Source organism: Trachinotus anak, unplaced genomic scaffold (genome assembly GCF_046630095.1).
Source record: "Trachinotus anak isolate AG129_WGS33_773 ecotype Australia unplaced genomic scaffold, CSIRO_AGI_Tana_v1 ptg000012l, whole genome shotgun sequence".
NCBI lineage: Eukaryota > Metazoa > Chordata > Actinopteri > Carangiformes > Carangidae > Trachinotus > Trachinotus anak.
In genome coordinates, this window is record NW_027273863.1 from 27,835,962 (window position 1) to 27,857,323 (window position 21,362).

General features: G+C 47.3%; 2 protein-coding genes and 1 non-coding gene across 9 annotated transcripts; all 3 read right to left on the minus strand.

The window, feature by feature from the left end:
• Positions 1–1,573: 1,573 nt before the first annotated feature.
• ttc19 (tetratricopeptide repeat domain 19) lies at positions 1,574–8,377 on the minus strand. Of its 4 annotated transcripts, none has more exons than XM_071492608.1 (11): positions 8,239–8,377; positions 7,037–7,203; positions 6,690–6,781; positions 4,906–5,016; positions 4,489–4,527; positions 4,128–4,184; positions 3,975–4,036; positions 3,770–3,864; positions 2,479–2,642; positions 2,021–2,183; positions 1,574–1,949 (listed from the first exon to the last, which is right to left on the minus strand). In XM_071492608.1, the coding sequence occupies exons 1-11, from the start codon at positions 8,334–8,336 to the stop codon at positions 1,786–1,788; spliced, it is 1,212 nt and encodes a 403-aa protein (XP_071348709.1). In that variant the 5' UTR covers positions 8,337–8,377; the 3' UTR covers positions 1,574–1,785. The 4 variants fall into 4 exon arrangements, with proteins under 4 accessions (XP_071348709.1, XP_071348708.1, XP_071348711.1 ...); XM_071492607.1 differs by having other exon boundaries at positions 6,690–6,784; XM_071492610.1 differs by lacking the exon at positions 4,906–5,016.
• Positions 8,378–8,520: 143 nt separating this feature from the next.
• On the minus strand, positions 8,521–19,750 carry LOC139629769 (oocyte zinc finger protein XlCOF6-like). Of its 4 annotated transcripts, XM_071492599.1 has the most exons (8): positions 19,259–19,744; positions 18,963–19,112; positions 18,532–18,693; positions 18,242–18,298; positions 17,738–17,800; positions 16,271–17,637; positions 12,231–12,378; positions 8,521–11,745 (listed from the first exon to the last, which is right to left on the minus strand). In XM_071492599.1, exons 7-8 carry the CDS (start codon positions 12,340–12,342, stop codon positions 10,406–10,408), a joined length of 1,452 nt encoding a protein of 483 aa, XP_071348700.1. In that variant the 5' UTR covers positions 12,343–12,378; positions 16,271–17,637; positions 17,738–17,800; positions 18,242–18,298; positions 18,532–18,693; positions 18,963–19,112; positions 19,259–19,744; the 3' UTR covers positions 8,521–10,405. The 4 variants fall into 4 exon arrangements, with proteins under 4 accessions (XP_071348700.1, XP_071348701.1, XP_071348699.1 ...); XM_071492600.1 differs by having other exon boundaries at positions 16,271–17,800; positions 18,837–19,112; positions 19,259–19,750; XM_071492598.1 differs by lacking the exons at positions 16,271–17,637; positions 17,738–17,800; positions 18,242–18,298; ... (1 more) ...; positions 18,963–19,112; positions 19,259–19,744 and adding an exon at positions 15,702–15,868.
• Positions 18,066–18,178, minus strand: LOC139629937 (small nucleolar RNA SNORD89). The gene has a single exon (XR_011693078.1). It is a non-coding gene; the product is annotated as a small nucleolar RNA SNORD89 (small nucleolar RNA).
• Positions 19,751–21,362: the final 1,612 nt, after the last annotated feature.

Genomic DNA, 21,362 nt, shown 5'->3' on the forward strand with positions numbered 1-21,362 from the left:
GGAGTACCTGTAGTACCTGTAGTACCTGTACTAACTGTAGTACCTGTACTGCCTGTAGTACCTGTAGAACCTGTACTAACTGTAGTACCTGGATTACTGTAGTACCTGTACTAACTGTAGTACCTGTACTGCCTGTAGTACCTGTAGAACCTGTACTAACTGGAGTACCTGTAGTACCTGTACTAACTGTAGTATCTGTAGTGCCTGTAGTGCCTGCAGTACCTGTAGTACCTGGAGTACCTGTAGTACCTGTACTAACTGTAGTACCTGGAGTACCTGTACTAACTGTAGTACCTGTACTGCCTGTAGTACCTATAGAACCTGTACTAACTGGAGTACCTGTAGTACCTGTACTAACTGTAGTACCTGGATTACTGTAATACCTGTACTAACTGTAGTACCTGTACTGCCTGTAGTACCTGTAGAACCTGTACTAACTGGAGTACCTGTAGTGCCTGTACTAACTGGAGTACCTGTAGTGCCTGTAGTGCCTGCAGTACCTGTAGTACCTGGAGTACCTGTAGTACCTGTACTAACTGTAGTACCTGGAGTACCTGTACTAACTGGAGTACCTGTAGTACCTGTACTAACTGGAGCACCTGTAGTACCTGTAGTACCTGTACTAACTGTAGTACCTGGAGTACCTGTACTAACTGGAGCACCTGTAGTACCTGTACTACCTGTACTAACTGTAGTACCTGTACTGCCTGTAGTACCTGTAGAACCTGTACTAACTGGAGTACCTGTAGTACCTGTACTAATTGTAGTACCTGGATTACTGTAGTACCTGTACTAACTGTAGTACCTGTACTGCCTGTAGTACCTGTAGAACCTGTACTAACTGGAGTACCTGTAGTACCTGTACTAACTGTAGTATCTGTAGTGCCTGTAGTGCCTGCAGTACCTGTAGTACCTGGAGTACCTGTAGTACCTGTACTAACTGGAGTACCTGTAGTACCTGTACTAACTGTAGTACCTGTACTAACTGTAGTACCTGTAGTGCCTGCAGTACCTGTAGTACCTGGAGTACCTATAGTACCTGTACTAACTGTAGTACCTGGAGTACCTGTAGTACCTGGAGTACCTGGAGTACCTGTAGTGCCTGTAGTACCTGTAGTGCCTGTAGTACCTGTACTAACTGTAGTACCTGGAGTACCTGGAGTACCTGTAGTGCCTGCAGTACCTGTACTAACTGTAGTACCTGGAGTACCTGGAGTACCTGTAGTGCCTGCAGTACCTGTACTAACTGTAGTACCTGGAGTACCTGGAGTACCTGTAGTGCCTGCAGTACCTGTACTAACTGTAGTACCTGGAGTACCTGGAGTACCTGTAGTGCCTGCAGTACCTGTACTAACTGTAGTACCTGGAGTACCTGTAGTACCTGTAGTGACCCCTGTTGACAGACACCAGTTGTTGAACACCGAGGACATATCTGAAAGTTGGGGACATTTTTAAGGACGGTTTAGACAGAGGAGACCTGTGGACCTTTGGTCCTCTGGACCCCACAGACACACACTCTGTGACCTGTGACCTGTGACCTCAGGTTAAATCCAGCTCCCTGTGGACAGCAGACTGAGACAGTGACTGGTTTATTCACAGCAGATTCACTTTGGGGACATGAGACACAAACAGTGAAAAGATGATTCAGGTCCTTCAGGGTTCGTCCTGAAGGACCTGAGACTTCAGGACGACAGTTTGTTGCTGAGGACTGAACAAACAGACTGAGGGACTCGTGTCCTCGTCCTGAGGACCATCTGGTCTGTCCATGGACACCCAGTCCACCGGTCACTCCTCTGCAGCCTCTTGCGGCTCCTCCTTCCTACCCTGGTCCCTTCTCTTCTTCACCTCCTTCAGTCCCTCCTGGACCTTTTCCACGGCCTCCTGGTCTCCGGCCTGTCGGGCCAGACTCAGAGCCTCGTGGTACACCCGGACCGAGTCATCCAGCTGGCCTGATGGAGCACAGACAGGATGTCAGAGCGGGTCAGAGGCCACATCAAACCTTCAAAGGGACCGGCCTCACCTTTGTGCAGCAGGATCCCGGCCATGTTTCCCAGCAGGACATGCTGGTCCGGGTGTCCAGCGGACCGGCTCAGATCCACGGCCTGTTGGACCAGTACCAGGGCGTCGTCATGGCGACCCTGCAGATCCAGGATGGTGGCCAGGTCACTCATCAGCACCAGAGTCTGACAGGAGATGAAATCATGACATCAATTTAGACATTCACTTTACTGGGCGTGTCTCTACCTGTGTGTGAGCGTGTCTCTACCTGTGGGCGTGTCTCTACCTGTGTGTAGGCGTGTCTCTACCTGTGGGTGTGTCTCTACCTGTGTGTAGGCGTGTCTCTACCTGTGTGGGCGTGCCTCTACCTGTGTGGGCGTGCCTCTACCTGTGTGGGCGTGCCTCTAGCTGTGGGCGTGTCTCTACATATGTGTGTTTGTGGGCATGTCCTTACCTATTAGTGTGTGGGTGTTTCTGTACCTGCGGGTGTGTCTCTCCTTGCTCCTGGCGGCAGATGCTCAAGGCGTTCAGGTAGTCCTGCGTGGCCTGGTTCAGGTGCCGTGTTGAGGCTCGGTATCGAGCCCGTGAGTCCAAACAGAGACCGAGGAGGAGGCGGGTCTCCTTCCTCAGAGCCTCCTGCTCCTCTGAGGACGACAACGACGACAGTGTCAGTGATCGGTGTCAAACCTCAGTCCGAGATGCTGAACCTGAACGAGATCTTCTCTCTGTAAGAACTACTCTGATTGGACAACAGAGTTCTGCAGGTTCTCAGGTCCAGGTAGAATCTTCATTTCCATTGAACCTTCTTGTACCTCTTTTGAAATTCATGTCATCCTGCTGTCCCCGTCCCTGCCCCCCCTCCCTCTGAGAGGCTGTGAGGTTTAACCAATCAGAATGTAGAAGTGCTCCACTTTAGAGAACACAACTGTTCTTCAACCTTATACTCCTACTCGTGATCTGCTCCCAGAGTTTATGGCTCTTGTCTGTTCCTAGAGTTAAAAAGTCTTCTGCTGGCTGCAGAGCCTTCTCCTCAACTTAAAACTTACTTCTATACCTAAACTTTTACTTCAATGTATATTTTCTAACTACCTCAGATGTTGTACCTGTTATTCTCCTAATATCGACGGGTGGCCTCAGTGTCAATAAATCAATCATACCCAGTATAGACACAGTACAGCCCAGGTTCTTCTGCCCACAAAATTACTTTGAAATTTCTGAATTTGCTGCATTTACTGCATTATTCTAACTGCCTGTTTGTCTCTCGATCACATGAGTGCCCAGGCTGTGTGCTCCTCCCCCTCTGCGTCTCCCTGTGACCCACCCCCCACCCCCTCCTCTGTAGCTGCCTCCACGATCCTGCTCAACACCTGCTGCTGAATTACTGTCACTGTTATTAACTATAATTTATACTATGTTTATATCAGTAGCTGCATTATCACTAACTTTAACACTATCGTTGCTGCTGTTACTGCTTATTACTGTTACTTCTATTAATGCATCTCTCTCTCCCTCCCCCTCTCCCTCCATCTCTCTCTCTCTCTCTCTCTCTCCTGAGGTTTCTGGCTCTTAAAGGAAGTTTTTCCTTGCCACTGTCACCAAGTGCTTGCTCTTGGTGGGAATTGTTGGGAATTGCTGGGTCTTGCTCGTTGCTCTTTCTTTCCAATTCTTTATAGAGCAGCTCTTGACCGCCTCCAATTGGAAAGTGCCTTGAGATAACTTCTGCTGTATAAATAAAACTTGATTTGATTTGATCTGAGTGACATCATCTCACCTGTCTGCTCCTCTGCCGGGACATCCTTCTGTTTCTCCAGCTTGGCCTCCAGGGACTCAGTACAGAACCTGAACCCATGTTCAGCCAGCTCTGCCCTTCACAAACAAACAAACAAACAAACAAACAAACAAACAAACAAACAAACAAACAAACAGTCACATCTCTGACAGGAAGCTGATGCAGATCAGGTCAGTTCTGTTCTTACTTGTTCTGTTCAGCGTAGATGGTGGCGAGTTTCAGAGACATCTCGATGACGGCGTTGTCGTCCTGGAAACAGACAGGAAGTCAGTGAAGATGGAAGGAAACACACACACACACACACACACACACACACACACACACACACGAATACACTGACCTGTGGTGTTCCTCCTGACAACATGAAGCTCATCGCTGCCTTGAAGAGTTTCTCAGCCTGAGGAAGAAGAGGAGGAAGACTGTGACTGTCTCAGCTGTGACATCACTGTCAGCTGATCTCTGCTGCATCACTTTGGTCTGTTACACTCGACCTTCATCAGTAACACACACGCTCCTTTAAGTTCAGGAGGAAAAGTTCCAGCATGAAACCACAAGTCCCAAAACCACATGGTGTCAGTGAGCAGGACCTGAACCAGGTTTCAGCTCAGTGCCTGTCCAGGTGTCACTGTGTTACCTGTGCACCTTCTCTCACAGCTGTACTATGAAGATAAGCAGCGGGGCTGGGGTCGGACAGTACTCACGTTATCCAGGTGACCCTGGACGTAGGCCAGATTCGCCATCTGAGGAAACACACAGGGACAGGTCAGAGGATGGGGTCAAAGGTCACAGGTGCAGATTTACAGCCTGACCTCAGAGCTAAGAGTACCCAGAGTTCAGCTGGGTGGGACAGCGGCTGGTCTCAGGACCGAGGTCTCACTATGTTGGACACAGTGAGAATAAGACAAGAGTCAAACTGACACAGAAGAGCAGAACATCACACATCTGTTCTGATGACAGACTCACCTGTTCCCAGGTAACTCTGCTGAGCAGGACTGAATCACTAAACTCCCACAAACCTCCACACTCTGAGTTCATCACCGGGACGCTCACCCAGGTAGAGTCCTCACTATTCACAAGAACTGCAGGTGTGGGCGTGGTCAGAGTCTGCAGGTGCTTACCAGACTGTAGGTGTAGATGATGGCCTGGTTGTTTTGAGTCTGATGAGCCAGAGCGACGGCCTGATGGAGGAAACCAGAGGCTGCCTGCAGCTGCCCCCGGTACAGACTGAGCTGTCGGAGAGAGATGGTTACTGCTGTAGGACTGCTGGTACTACAGCTGGTACTGCTGCTGATACTACAGCTGGTACTGCTGCTGGTACTACAGCTGGTACTGCTGCTGGTACTGCAGCTGATACTGCTGCTGATACTACAGCTGGTACTGCTGCTGATACTACAGCTGGTACTACTGCTGGTACTATTGCTGGTGCTGCTGCTGATACTACAGCTGGTACTGCTGCTGGTGCTGCTGCTGGTACTACAGCTGGTACTGCTGCTGATACTACAGCTGGTACTGCTGCTGGTACTATTGCTGGTGCTGCTGCTGGTACTATTGCTGGTGCTGCTGCTGATACTACAGCTGGTACTGTTGCTGGTGCTGCTGCTGATACTACAGCTGGTACTGCTGCTGGTGCTGCTGCTGGTACTACAGCTGGTACTGCTGCTGGTACTGTTGCTGGTGCTGCTGCTGATACTACAGCTGGTACTGCTGCTGGTGCTGCTGCTGGTACTACAGCTGGTACTGCTGCTGGTACTACAGCTGGTACTGCTGCTGGTACTGCTGCTGATACTGCTGCTGATACTACAGCTGGTACTGCTGCTGGTACTATTGCTGGTGCTGCTGCTGATACTACAGCTGGTACTGCTGCTGGTGCTGCTGCTGGTACTGCTGCTGGTACTGTTGCTGGTGCTGCTGCTGGTGCTGCTGCTGATACTGCTGCTGGTACTGCTGCTGATACTACAGCTGGTACTGCTGCTGGTACTGCTGCTGGTACTGCTGCTGATACTACTGCTGGTACTGCTGCTGGTACTGCTGCTGATACTGCTGGTGCTGCTGCTGGTACTACAGCTGGTGCTGCTGCTGGTACTATTGCTGGTGCTGCTGCTGGTACTATTGCTGGTGCTGCTGCTGATACTACAGCTGGTACTGTTGCTGGTGCTGCTGCTGATACTACAGCTGGTACTGCTGCTGGTGCTGCTGCTGGTACTACAGCTGGTACTGCTGCTGGTACTGTTGCTGGTGCTGCTGCTGATACTACAGCTGGTACTGCTGCTGGTGCTGCTGCTGGTACTACAGCTGGTACTGCTGCTGGTACTACAGCTGGTACTGCTGCTGGTACTGCTGCTGATACTGCTGCTGATACTACAGCTGGTACTGCTGCTGGTACTATTGCTGGTGCTGCTGCTGATACTACAGCTGGTACTGCTGCTGGTGCTGCTGCTGGTACTGCTGCTGGTACTGTTGCTGGTGCTGCTGCTGGTGCTGCTGCTGATACTGCTGCTGGTACTGCTGCTGATACTACAGCTGGTACTGCTGCTGGTACTGCTGCTGGTACTGCTGCTGATACTACTGCTGGTACTGCTGCTGGTACTGCTGCTGATACTGCTGGTGCTGCTGCTGGTACTACAGCTGGTGCTGCTGCTGGTACTACAGCTGGTACTGCTGCTGGTACTGCTGCTGGTACTACTACGGGTACTGCTGGTACTACAGCTGGTGCTGCTGCTGGTACTACTGCTGGTACTGCTGCTGGTACTACTACTGGTACTGCTGCTGGTACTACTACTGGTACTGCTGCTGGTACTGCTACTACATGTTTCACCAATGCAGCTGGATGTTGGTGTCTTTCAGTCTATGTATGCGATGGACACAATCAGTAACACACTAACTAACTAACTGGTCCTGGTACCTTCGCCTTCTTCAGCAGCAGAATCATCTCATCCTCCTTCCTCTGAGCTTCATCTCGTTTGTCTTCATCAGAACTGGTGAACAGAGAGAAGGCTGCTGACACACACACACACACACAAACACACACACACACACACACACACACACACACACACACACACACACACACAGTAATCTGAAGTCTGGCTGAAGGTTGGTGATAGGTTCAGGGAGTCTGTTGTGAGTTATACTATCTTCCCATTTCTGTCAAATGTAAAATGAGAATATTTTGAACTGGAAATTGGTTTAAATGAATTGATGAGTAAAATCTGTAGATATTTGACTGGGGTTTGGTTTGACTAAACTTACCGACTGCTGCCCACAGTATTGTTCCTGTTCTTCCTCCTCCTCTCCCTCCTCCTCTCTGTGTGTTCCTAAAGCTTCGCCCAGTGGATTCGTGTCTGCTCACTTTTACCCAGCAGGCCGAGTGTTTTACCGCCACAGACTCTGATGTCACAGAGCTGCCACTCTGCAGTCTGAAGGTTTATTTCATTGTACAAACAGAGAAAAGCTCAGCATTAACTTCAGATACAGGACGAGAAGCTCTCACACAAACATTTGGTTTGGATCTTTTATTTTTTCAGGTGAAAAAGGTGCTGTAAACTCTGAACACACCTGTTTCCTGCTACTGAACCTCGGCTCAGTATTTTTATTTTTATCACCTCTGAATGAAATGAATATGAAAATTAATAGAATAGAATAGAATAGAATAAATCTTTAATGTCCAGCAGAGTGGACATTAAAGATTGAGAGTGTTTTCTTTGGCTCACCAACACGCAGACTACTGGAGATACAGACGGCTCCATACAAATATATGACATTTCAAAAAGAAAAAAAAAAGGTACAATGAAAACAAGTAAGTAAAAAAGTTAAAGTAAATAGTAAAATAGTAAATAAATAGTAGTCTGGATCGTGTCTGTGGATTGGTCACTCTGTTAAGTTAAGCCTGCTGATGGCATTTGGGATGAAGGACTTTTTGAATACACTTTTAGCCAGAGGGGCTCTGTAGCGCCTCCCAGACTTAGGAAGCTCAAACTGGCTGAGAGAGGGTGATTCTCCGAGCTTTCCTCCTCATCCTGTCAGTGTAGAGGTGGGTCACATGTTTGTGGGGTTTTCCCACTATTTTGCTTGCCATTGACTCAATCCTATTTCATTTATTCTTGCAATTACAGTTTCAGTGACCAAACCAAGCAGAGAGGTGAAATGTAAAGACACTCAATGTGCGTGGTGTACACAAGTTCAAGAATCTGGGAGCTGACACCCAGACTGTGAACGTTTCTTAAAAACATAGTCTGTTTTAATAATTGTAAACAAATGTCAGAGAAACTCTTAGTGTGAGAGTTTTATTTAAAAAGTTTATCAAAGGGAAGTTCACGTTTTACTGCAGAGAACAGTTTTCATCATTATACTACATGACATTATATAGGTCCTCTCACAGTTGAGCGTATTAGTCTTTTTTATCACCTGCTTGTGTTTCACCTGTTGTCCAGGTGAGTCTGATACAAACTGACCTGTTTCCAGCTGAGGTCCGGATCAGGTCTCTTCCTGCAGACCTGAATCTGTTCAGGGTCTGACTGAGGACGGCACGGCGAACCCAGGAGGCCGCCATCTTTACTGTTTACATAACGACAGGAAGTCTTATTACGTTTTACTCTACGCCTTCAGAATAAAAGCAGCAGAACAAACGTTGAGGAACATTAAAGGAATAATCAGGGATTTAAAGCACAGCTTACAGTTTAACAAAGACACTGTTGTGTATTTTGATAATAATCACACAGAGATATTATTTCCGGAGATGGTATGATGAAAATGTTAGGTATATATAATCTTCATGTTATATAATTATATAATGTAACACGTTTGTGTGTTGAATTTATCTCATTTCAAGGATTCATTAAAATCTGTGACCACTAAAACAGGTCACATTAAGTCCAGTAGTATTTTTTATGTAGTTATTCTTGGGTTTTATTTTGTTTATGTCTTGTATTAAATTAATCTGGATTCTTATTTAACAGTGTCATCTTTTCTAAAAGCTGGGGAAATAAAATAAATTTAAAAACATGTTCAACACACCTTTGCTAACTGGCTATGGCGGGAAGTAACTGAGTACATTTACTGTCTCAAGCCCTACATGAGTCCTGATCGGTCTGTCTGAGGTCAGACTGCAGTTGATCTGTTTTCAGGAAATAAGGAGCTGATTGGCTGAAATTTTTATATGAAATCATGTTTTATTGTTGTCTTCACAGTCAAACATCACGATGCATTAGTGTCAAAGTAAAAGTCCAGATGTCACTTGGTCTGTTTTCCTTTTTAATTCTATATAAGCAGGCCATCAGATTTTGTCCAGGTCATGTGACTCGAGTCCACACCTGTCATTGGCTCAGGTGAGTTCATTCAATCCATTTATATTCAGGAGTTTATAACTGATCAACTGTTTAAGGCTCAACCTGGTGGAGCTGATAATGTGACCCCCAGAGAGCAGGACTGTGAACTCTGTGATGACCTCTGACCTCTGAGCTTCCTCAACAGACACCTGGTCCCATCCTGTTCTCTCACACAGTAACCCAGTGCTTCATACGTGTTGGTTTTAACATCCATGACCTGCCACACATATCTCAGTCTTTCTGCACTTGTGAGGACCCTTGTTCCTAACATGACATTTTTCTGTCTTGTGTGGTTTATTGTGTTTATTGTGTTTATTGTGTTTAATATGTGACGTCACATGTTCAGTTCATTGAGACATGAAGTGTTTCTGAGCAGCAGATTCATGGTCTCTTAGTGTTGAGTGTGAAACATGGTGACGGACAGGTGAGATGAGCAGCAGGAGGACGAGTGTTAAAGCATCATTTCATTTTCTGTAAAAAACATTAAATCACAATGTCAGACTGTTTTGATTAAAAAGTGATCATCAACTGTGTCCATCACTCTCAAACTGTTCTCCATGTCCTACATGTTCATGCGAGCAGTGTTTTAAAATGAGCATCATCAGCTGACGTCAGGAAAGATACACAAACTGTCAAAATAAAACTGCTCCATAAAAGCAGCTTTGCACATAAACACTGCTGACGGAGCAGCACCAAGACTTTCTGTCCACCACCGGTCTGCAGACAGTCACCGTGTGTCAGAGGTGTTTAAAATCTGCCCCCCCACACACAGAAAACTGAGGCTCCTACTTCAGCCTATGAAGCAGCTGTGATCATGTGAACAGCTGTGATCATGTGAGCAGCTCCTGTCTGCAGTGTATCCGTCTCTGTTTCACTGTGACACTGAAGGAAACTTAAAAACAGGAGGATTCTCAGTGAAGTTCTGCAGCTTCTGTTTCTCTGGAGCTTTATTCTGGAGGGACATCAGAGAGGGTGATATCCTCAGGAAGTGATGTCACACTGAACCTGGTCAACATGTGGTTCAGGTCTTAGGGTCCAGGTCTGACTCAGTTTCTCCTCCAGGATCTGTGTCACTACTGCAGCTCCACCTGGTAACAAACTACATTAACTAACTTAAAGTTGTTTCACACCTGCATGCACCTGTCCCTTTCACCCAACACAGTATCTTTGTCTGGCCTTGCTCCCCGCCCCCCCCTCACCTCCCCAGCTCCCTCTCCAGAGGACTCACAGACCTCTGTCGTGTGTTTTCAGGTAACCTGGTGTTTCTGGACAGTCACAGTTTCCTCTCAGACGTTCACTCGGCCGGCCGGTGGTCGGTGAACCTCTTCAAGTGGTAGCGCAGCACTCCTTTGGTCTTGAAGGTCTTGCCGCAGCTGCAGGCGTGCGGCCGCTCACCAGTGTGGTCGAGCTGGTGGACCCGCAGCAGCGAGCTGGTGAAGAAGAACTCTCCACAGGTGATGCAATAGTGACTCTTCTCTCCGGTGTGTTTGGATCTCTGGTGGCTCAGCAGCGACCCTGACGTGATGAAGCTCTGGCCACAGTCCTGGCAGCTGAAGGGACGCTCACCGGTGTGGATCCTCTCGTGGGCCCTCCAGGAGTTGTGGTATGAGAAGGACTTCTCGCAGTACGAGCACTGGTACAGCTTCTCCTTGGTGTGGCTCAGCCGATGCATCTTCAGGTAGTGGGCGATGGTGAAGCTCTTGCCGCAGTCGTCGCAGGTGAAAGGCTTCTCGCCCACGTGGAACAGCGTGATGTGGGATCTCAGGTGGGACGACTGGGTGAATCTCTTGCCGCAGGTGGTGCAGAGGAACGGCCGCTCTCCAGTGTGGGTGACCATGTGAGACTTAAGGTGGGGTGACTGGGTGAACCTCTTCCCGCACTCGGTGCATTTGTAGGGCTTGATTCCCGTGTGGGTGCGGTTGTGCAGCTTCAGACCCTGCAGGCTGGAGAAACACTTTCCGCACTCGACGCAGTGGTAGTCCTTCACGTCCTCGTGGGTCCTCTGGTGGCAGTGCAGGCCGCTCTGCAGCTTGAAGCCTTTGCCACAGGTGGGGCATTTATGCGGCTTCCTGTTGGAGTGAGTCACCTGGTGGAGCTTCAGACTCTGGGGGTTGCTGAAGGTCTTCATGCATTTAGGGCAGGGCAGCAGCTTCTGGTTCTTGTGCGACTTGCGGTGAAAGTTGAAGCCCTGGTAGGAGACAAACATCTTGTCACAGACTTTGCAGTGGTAGCACTTCTCCCCCTTGTGTGCCTCGAGGTGCTCGGAGAGTTCGTCCTGCTCATTGAAGCCGTCCCCGCAGAACCAGCACTTGAAGGGTTTGGTCCCGGAGTGCGTCCGGTGGTGGGTCTTCCAGTCCCTCTTCAGGGCGAAGGTCTTGTCGCAGTACGAGCACTGGTAGGGCTCCTTGCGGTCGTGGATCTGCTGGTGGATGACAAGACTCATCAGGGTCGGGTAGATCTTCCCACACTGCCAGCACTCGTTGGGCTTCAGTCCTCGGTGGATCCTCAGGTGGGCCTCCAGGTGAGCCCTCTTATAGAAACCTTTCTTACACTCGGAGCAGTACACCATCTTCCTGCCGGTGTTTGTGGGCCGCTGCTGACTCGGACTCTGGTTACAGAGGTGAGGGTAATCATCTGTTGGGGAGGTCAGAGGTCAAATTAAGGCTCCTTTTAGTGGTGGTTGTGTTTTTGAATTCAATTCAAATTTTATTTCAAACTCCCCAGAGGGTCAACAGCAATCAGAAGAAAAACAAGACATAGGAGCTGAAACCATCATTGAATATAAAATACCTGAGGAACAAAGCTTCATCGATGATAGAAAGAAACTAACCAGCAACTATTTCATAATCGATCAATATCTCTGGGTTCAGGACTGTTGATTGGACGACCTGTGAACTGCAGCCTTACTGAGTTTTGCAACCAATAACAAATCAATATTTTTTAAATACCTCACTTTGAGGAATGTAAAAATGTTTTTCTATTAATGTTTAATTTATATGTGACAAATTTCATTTGTCTTCACCTGAAGGAAGCAGCAGCAGTTTACTTTATGATTTGTAGTTTTTATTGATTAATAGTTTCCCCTCTCTGATCAATATAAATTCAGTCCAGATTCTTACCCAAAGAGAGGAAGTCCCGCCCCTCCAGCCACACCCTGCAGTCGGTCAGTTTGACGGACAGCTTCTTGAGGATGGGATACGATTGGATCTCCACGTCTCCATCTGGCTCCATCTTGATCCGGACGCTGTCGAGTTCTTCAGCTGCGTCCTGGAATAAAAACATCTCCTTCATCAGCTGATCTGACTTTAAACCTCCCTGTCAATCATCACCACTGTGTCAATGTCCACAGATCAGCCCGATCAATACTGCTTCATACTGAATGAAACTCAGATCATGTCAGCACGCTGCCCCCTACAGGGAGACGGCAGCAACTACAGAGACTGTGACGTTTTCAGGCTGACTCTTGGTTTTTAGCTCCGTCTGTTACTGCAAATTCATGGAAATGACACCTTACACCTGGACCCGCCCTCATAATCAAGACCCGCCCTGTGAAGACTGCATGTTTTTCTGCGTTGAAAACAGTTATTGTTGTGGTTAGCATGGTTGTTAGCCGTCTACTAGCAATCCCATGATGCCTTGGGGTAGGTTCTCTGTTGGTTGGAACGATGTCCTTCTCCTGAGGAGACTGAGAACAGCAGTCAATGTTCATGATTGTTCTCTGGGAGATTTTCTCTGGTCAGTTAACGACGTCTACGTCTACGTGACATCACACAGCTTGTCCTGAGAACACAGGTGTGTGTAACTTACCTGAGCATCACAGGGTTGAGGTGATACAGGAACTGTTACATAAGGAGACCAGGTGAACCACAACCAGGAAAACAGGTGAAAACCTAATAAAGTGTTGTTCAGAGTAAAGATTCTTCCCCTGTTCAGACACACAGACAGGTGACTGTCCGCAGTCCTGCTTCACCTGTCTGTCCCCACACTCCACCTGTCTGTCCTCACCTGTCTGTCCTCACACTCCACCTGTCTGTCCTCACCTGTCTGTCCTCACACTCCACCTGTCTGTCTTCACCTGTCTGTCCTCACACTCCACCTGTCTGTCCTCACCTGTCTGTCCTCACACTCCACCTGTCTGTCTTCACCTGTCTGTCCTCACACTCCACCTGTCTGTCCTCATCTGTCTGTCTTCACCTGTCTGTCCTCATCTGTCTGTCCTCACACTCCACCTGTCTGTCCTCACCTGTCTGTCCTCACACTCCACCTGTCTGTCTTCACCTGTCTGTCCTCACACTCCACCTGTCTGTCCTCACCTGTCTGTCCTCACACTCCACCTGTCTGTCTTCACCTGTCTGTCCTCACACTCCACCTGTCTGTCCTCATCTGTCTGTCTTCACCTGTCTGTCCTCATCTGTCTGTCCTCACACTCCACCTGTCTGTCTTCACCTGTCTGTCCCCACACTCCACCTGTCTGTCCCCACACTCCACCTGTCTGTCCTCATCTGTCTGTCTTCACCTGTCTGTCCCCACACTCCACCTGTCTGTCCTCACCTGTCTGTCCTCACACTTCACCTGTCTGTCCCCACACTCCACCTGTCTGTCCTCACCTGTCTGTCCTCACACTCCACCTGCCTGTCCTCATCTGTCTGTCTTCACCTGTCTGTCCTCATCTGTCTGTCCTCACACTCCACCTGTCTGTCCTCATCTGTCTGTCTTCACCTGTCTGTCCTCATCTGTCTGTACTCACACTCCACCTGTCTGTCTTCACCTGTCTGTCCTCATCTGTCTGTCCTCACACTTCACCTGTCTGTCCTCATCTGTCTGTCCTCACACTTCACTTGTCCGTCCTCATCTGTCTGTCCTCACACTTCACCTGTCTGTCCTCACCTGTCTGTCTTCACACTCCACCTGTCTGTCTTCACCTGTCTGTCCTCACACTTCACCTGTCTGTCTTCACCTGTCTGTCTTCATCTGTCTGTCCTCACACTCCACCTGGCTGTCCTCACACTTCACTTATCTGTCTTCATCTGTCTGTCCTCATACTTCACCTGTCTGTCCTCATCTGTCTGTCCTCACACTCCACCTGTCTGTCCTCACACGTCACCTGTCTGTCCTCATCTGTCTGTCCTCACACTTGACCTGTCTGTCCTCATCTGTCTGTCCTCACACTTGACGTGTCTGTCCTCATCTATCTGTCCTCATCTATCTGTCCTCATACTTCACCTGTCTGTCCTCATCTGTCTGTCCTCACACTTGACCTGTCTGTCCTCATCTATCTGTCCTCATCTGTCTGTCCTCATACTTCACCTGTCTGTCTTCATCTGTCTGTCCTCACACTTCATCTGTCTGTCCTCACACTCCACCTGTCTGTCCTCACCTGTCCTCACACTTGACCTGTCTGTCCTCATCTGTCTGTCCTCACACTTCACCTGACTGTCCTCACACTTGACCTGTCTGTCCTCATACTTCACCTGTCTGTCTTCATCTGTCTGTCCTCACACTTGACCTGTCTGTCCTCATCTGTCTGTCCTCACATGTCACCTGTCTGTCCTCACACTTCACCTGTCTGTCCTCATACTTCACCTGACTGTCCTCATCTGTCTGTCCTCACACTTCACCAGACTGTCCTCATCTGTCTGTCCTCACACTTCACCTGTCTGTCTTCATCTGTCTGTCCTCACACTTGACCTGTCTGTCCTCATCTGTCTGTCCTCACACGTCACCTGTCTGTCCTCATACTTCACCGGACTGTCCTCACCTGTCCTCACACTTGACCTGTCTGTCCTCATCTGTCTGTCCTCACACTTCACCTGACTGTCCTCACACTTGACCTGTCTGTCCTCATACTTCACCTGTCTGTCCTCACACTTCACCTGACTGTCCTCACACTTGACCTGTCTGTCCTCATACTTCACCTGACTGTCCTCATCTGTCTGTCCTCACACTTCACCTTCTGTCCTCATCTGTCTGTCCTCACACTTGACCTTCTGTCTTCATCTGTCTGTCCTCACACTTGACCTGTCTGTCCTCATCTGTCTGTCCTCACATGTCACCTGTCTGTCCTCACACTCCACCTGTCTGTCCTCATACTTCACCTGTCTGTCTTCATCTGTCTGTCCTCACACTTGACCTGTCTGTCCTCATCTGTCTGTCCTCACACGTCACCTGTCTGTCCTCATACTTCATCTGTCTGTCCTCACACTTGACCTGTCTGTCCTCATCTGTCTGTCCTCACACGTCACCTGTCTGTCCTCACGCTTCACCTGTCTGTCCTCATACTTCACCTGTCTGTCCTCACACGTCACCTGGCTGTCCTCACCTGGCTGTCCTCACCTGTCTGTCGTCAGACTGCGGCTTGCTCTGGGTGTGTCCTGAGGACAACATGAACATCACCTGTCACCTGTCTGCTCCTGAGGACGGTCAGAGGACAGGACCGCTGTCTTTTCACTGCTGGATTTTTTGAATGGAGTTTGGTGGGAGGTTTCCTCTCCTCACACCTAGAGCTAGCTCAGTTAGCTCCGCTCTGCTAACAGCTCCGGTCTCAAACTCTCGGGCTGCCGGAGGATTAGCGGGTGTGTCGGTGTGTTTACCGGTGAAGCCGTGTCCGTCTCCATCCCGCAGGTTCAGCCGCCGAACCAGAATCTGACGGATTCGTTTTTAAAGTTGACGGACTGTGAAGTCCAGGACCCGGGAGCAACTTCTGCTGCCGCGGCGGTGCACTTCCGGTGGAAAGTTCACCCCCCCCCCTTACCTAAACAAAACCCAACAGGGAGAGAGGGAGGGACTGACGACAACAGCACTACCTGATGTTAATAATAATAATTACAATAATAATAATAATAATAATCATAATCATACGTTCTAAATGGTGCAAGCGTGATGCAGCAGTCAGAGTAGAGCCAGTCACACTTGTGTTGTTGGATATTAAACCTAAATATGAAACCAGGTCGTTTTGAAACTCATTCAGAGGAACCTGGAACAAACAGCTCATGTTCCTTGTCACTGTCTTAGTCACGTCAGGCAGAATTCTGACTTTAAAATTACATTTATTTCCATGGCTTTTGGTTTAATGAGCTGATACAAACCTGCAGGTGAGTCAGCCTGTTTCAGCCACATTCCTCTCTGCACCTCCCAGCTTTTAACTCATTTCATTACCGACCTGAACTCTGAGGTTGAGCTGATGATCTTTGTGGAGGAGGTGGACGCAGCCTCCTCTGAGTTCAACCCGTGAAGATCCTCAGTGGTTAGGGTCAGCAGCTCTTTTCCCTGCATGTTACTCTGATGTTCCAGGTTCAGAGGTCTGGACTACAGACAGGATGTGAGGTCATTGAGGTAACTTCAGGTTTAACTCTGGTTTTCAGTCCTAGAGGGGTGGTTCACTTGTTACCGGGGTAAATCACCATGGTAACTGATACTGAACTAACCTGCTCCGGGGCAGGGGTAGAGGATCAGATCAATCTACTGACCAATCAGATACCTGAAATCACTGAGTCATCATCTCTACAGGATCCTGTCAGGGACAAAAGAGAGGAGAATAAAGTCTAATAATAAAGATCAGCAGATGTTTGTATGGATCAGTGGATGTTCTGCTGTTGGAGTCTCTCCATGTGTCCACTCTGGTTTTAAAACAGCTTCTAACAAACAGAGGAGAGTTTATCACTAAATAACTCCATCAGAACTATTAGAGCTTCATCTGAACTGGACACAGATTCTTTCATCCACAGGATCCTGACAGTGATGAAGCTGTGACTCTCCTCTTCATCACTGCAGCTCAGAATAACAGGAGGAGACTGTGAGCAGAACTGGAGATAAAAACTAAACCTGTGATGTCTCTGATCAGATCAATGATCCACACACCAATCAATACTTCATTAGAAATGAACATTTCAGTCATCACACATCAACTATGTCAGGAAGAAACGTCACAATAATTCAGGCTGTGATGCTCAGTCTGACTTGAATCAGTAGATTCATTCTAGTCATATGATCATGTTTACGTTACCTGCAGGTCTCTCAGGTCATGTTAATACTCACAATATTCATGGTTGTGACAATGTTGCTTATAATTAAAGACTTTGTTTCATGTGAATGTGCTCGTACCTGGACAGGTAAACCAGAGTTAACTGAACCAGGCTACAACCAGTTTCATAGTTGAGGCCTGAGGCGGCAGGTGTGGTGTTTCAGTTCATGACAATGAAGGTCTCATTTCTGTCTCAGGACAAATCAGCTGATGCTGAAATAAATACACAAAACTAAAGGAGACTAAATGAATTTTCTTTATTAAATACATGAACATGTGAACGTGGGGTCAGAGTAGGTCCAGTTAACACACCTCGGTCCACCTGCAGCCTGTCCACACTGGACAGGTGTGACAGTCAGACACTCCACAGGCTGATGAACAGGTAAAAGCTGCTGATGGTGAAACATCTGGAACATGTTCCTGGTAGTTTTATTTTGACAGTCTGCAAACGTGTATAACTTCCTGTCAGAATAAAACCTGGTCTGTGAGACCATCAGTGTACAGACCTGGGACAGGACAAACCTCATTGTATTAACTCCAGTCTCTCCCAGTATGAACAGTATGGAAACCTGTGCAGAGTGAGTCTGGGACAGACTGAGGACTCACCGCCGTCCTCAAACCGCAGCCTGGAGACGATTCCCTTCACACTGCAGCTGGTTCCAGACTCACCTGCAGAGACCAGGTGTCAAATTTATTCAGAAACACAGACAACTCAACATCTCCTTATTAACTTTGCTGGAGCTTTCAACTGCATCCAGCTTCTTCCAACTCCATCAAAAATTCTACCTAGTCTAAGTGATGCAGCTCTGCCTCTAAGGAAAAAAGCCAGTAAGGGGACTTTGAGCAAGACTGTCTGTAAACTGGTTCTAACCAGCTGCTGATATTCTCTCTTCCTCCTGCTGTTTGTGTCACATGACCCTCAGTGAGCAGCTGTTCTGGGATCAGATCAACGCTTCGGTCAGTCTTTGTCAGGGCGCCCCCGCTCTGAGAACACACTGCCTGGTGGGGGCGCTACAATTCGGCCTTTTGTTTACATCATTTCCCAGCAGCCACTATCCCCACCCACTGTGACATCATTGCACACACGCAAGGACGTTTGATGACACTCACCATCATCTTGGAGGTCCGACATCACAGCCTCATCTCCTGCAGGTCACTGAGATTGATCTGTCAGAGCCAATCAGAGCAGTGTTACTGAACAGGTAGAGACGCACCTGAAGGAAAGACAGACTGATCCTGAATCAGAATACGCTTCAGTCCGGTTTTATCATAGCTCCGCCTCTGTGAACATACTGCTGGGGGCGGGGCTTCAGTCGGCCTTTTATTTCATCACTTTCAGGCAGAATGACAGGTAAATGCACACCTGTCCTCTGGGGTGTGGTGTGGTCAGTGGCTCTTACCTGTCAGTCCCATGAGTCTGGTGGGCAAAGGAGGCAGATCACCCTGGTCCTGGTCCTGGTCCTGCTGAAAATGTTGTGCTAATCTGTGGCGTCAGCTTCTTAATGTGAGCGTTTCCTGTGTTTCTGTCATGTGACACGAAATTATGGTCCTCACCTTTTGAACTGTTGGTCAGAAAAAAAAAAAAAAAAAAAAGTAAAATGAAAACATGTTTATACGGAAACAAAGTCACCTGCACACTAACTAATGAGGAAAATAAGTCGTTAATGATAGTTTGATAGTGACATCGATTGAAGCGTCAGTTCACCTAAATGACAGATTTCTGCCTCCACACAACCAGGTGGAGGTGAGTTCATTTAGTTGAACCATGTCAGCGTCAGTTTCCATTAGAATCGCTGTTAGTGCCGGATTACTCAGACCAAGCTGGACTCACCTCCACTGTGAGGAGGAGGCCTGCCTCTCCTGTGGTCCGGGGAAATGAGCCTTTTGTGACCCGTGTCTGTTGGACACACCTGTGGCTGGAGCTCAGCGGTGATTTCAGCCCGGGAAACACAGCGGGCAGAGAGGGTCACCTGAGGGACAACTAAAGATAACACGAGTTTAATCTGGGCTAATGTTACAGGCCGGGACGTTCAGACCACAGCTAAAATTAGTCAAATCTAAACAGAAGTCTGGTTCAAAGCAGGGACAGCGGGTCCCCAAGGTTCACATTTAACTGCCCACACAGACCTTTAGTCCCTCAGATCCAGACTTCAGCTCCGGCCTCACCGATCCACCAGGGACCCGGTCCGGGGCCCGCATGTTAGCTTCGCTGAAAGCTGGGGGCCTCGGCCAGAGGAGAGCTGCTGCAGTCGGGGTGAGCTCACAGCGAAGCCGGCGACACTACAGAGACCAGGCCCCGCCGCGCTCCCGAAGAGTTTCCCTCGCTTTATGTTTACCGACGTTTTCTCCTCCGAGCGGCTCCGCGGCTCCGCGGCTCCCTCCGGCCCGGAGCCGGCCCATGAGCCGCCGCCATGATGTCGTCATACAGCCCACAGGCCAATCACAGCGTGTCTTTATACAGCCCACAGGCCAATCACAGCGTGTCGTCTTCTTCTTCTTCTTCTTCTTCTTCTTCTTCTTCTTCTTCTTCTTCTTCTTCTGTGCAGACCGCCGCCTGCTGTGTCGGAGTGTGTAGAGTCATGACATCAGATCAGCTGAATACTAAAGGAAAAGAGAAAAACAACTGTAACTCTATCCATTGGACACCAATAATAATTGCAACAATTTATGCTGAAAATACTGGCAATTTATCTATATATATATATAAAATATATATATATTATATTTATATATATATATATATATATATATATATATAACCCTAACCAGTGGTGGGGTGCTCCTTTCCATAACGTTTCAGTTGCACCCAATATCTTGTCCGAGATGCAAAGGCAGCTAACCAGCTTCTACTAGCAAAGCATTTATTGGAGTTGTTCTTATTGGCCCTGAAGATAACCTTAAAGCTGTGTTCTGGACTCTATCTAACCTCTGTAGTATTGTTTTACATGCTTTTTCATATACTATGCTTCCATAGTCAATAGTGGATCTTATTACAGCCCTATATATATATTTCAAAGTGACAGTTTATCAGCACCACAGTCAAAGCCACATACATTTCTAATGAGATTCAAAGCTTTCTTACATTTATTTAAATGTGCTTTATGTGGGAATTCCATGTGTTCTTTCATCAAACCATGATCCCAAATATTTGAATTTTGGTACTGTCTCTAAAGGTTGCCCGTGCAGGAATAAATCAATATTAATTGGTGCATGTCTTTTTCTTTCTTGTGCGGTTTATAAATTGTTTCCGCCATTATTAATCCAGAGATTCAAACTGTAGAATGTGAAATCAACTGAGAAGGACCGCATCATCTAATTCAAATAAATAATAAATAAATGAAAATTAAAATGAATAATGCACCAACCATTTCTGTGAATGTGACATAGAAACATCTGAACACTTATTTTACAGCTGAATATGTATGAAGACAACATGGTTAATTAGTTGGAATTAAAGACAAATGTGAAATATTTTAACTCAGCCTGTTGGGAAAATTAAATGGTTTGAACTAAAACTGATTATTAACAACAAAAAGTAAATTTAAAACTCATACACACAAAGCAGAAAAGCAAATGGTTTGTCTTCACCTCTAACGGAGAAACATACAGGAGTAAAAATGCTTGTACACCGGAAAAAACATAAATCAATAAATACATTGCACAACTAAAAACTGAAAATCCATATAAAACTTTAATACAATAGGAGGTGATATATTTATATTTTGATTAAGTATTGGATACAGCACAGAGAGAGAATAAACCTTGGTTTTTATATCGAATAAATGAATAAAATACATTTTCACAAGGAACTGCTGCCTTCAGCTGCAATGGGAACAGGATGAACCTTCTGATTTCTTCAGCCTACTTTACATTTTTGTCAGGTAAATAACTTAACATCCTGAACAGGGTTTATACTGATAAATCTGTCTCTGGGCGGTGAATGGTGTTTATTTTATGAACTATTCATGTTTGCATCTGTCCTCCAAACAAAGTAGATCTGACTCCTACAGAAAGTATCGTTTGTTTTATTGTCGAAAGCTTTTGAAAGCACTAAAATCTGGAAATTACGACCCGAGAGTTGACGCTGAAGGCAGCATGCGACTCGTTTGACCGTTAGTCAGATTCGACCGTTGGGTTTTTTCAGTTTAAACCAGAATGTATATAAACGGTTTAAACCAGACTGTAACGGTTTAAACAGTTTAAACCAGACTGTATATAAAACGGTTTAAAT

Excerpts from the sequence above, each read along its gene's own strand:
- ttc19 (XM_071492607.1), bottom strand. The coding sequence starts at position 8,336 with ATGGCGGCCTCCTGGGTTCGCCGTGCCGTCCTCAGTCAGACCCTGAAC. Across the intron at positions 4,528-4,905 it reads TCATCTACACCTACAGTCTG|ATGGCGAATCTGGCCTACGT; the intron begins GTAAGCACCTGC and ends GTGTTTCCTCAG. Across the intron at positions 2,184-2,478 it reads AAGGAGAGACACACCCGCAG|ACTCTGGTGCTGATGAGTGA; the intron begins GTACAGAAACAC and ends ATCTCCTGTCAG.
- LOC139629769 (XM_071492598.1), bottom strand. The coding sequence starts at position 15,725 with ATGGAGACGGACACGGCTTCACCG. Across the intron at positions 12,379-15,701 it reads AGACGGACACGGCTTCACCG|GACGCAGCTGAAGAACTCGA; the intron begins GTAAACACACCG and ends TTTTTATTCCAG. Across the intron at positions 11,746-12,230 it reads GCGGGACTTCCTCTCTTTGG|ATGATTACCCTCACCTCTGT; the intron begins GTAAGAATCTGG and ends CCTCCCCAACAG.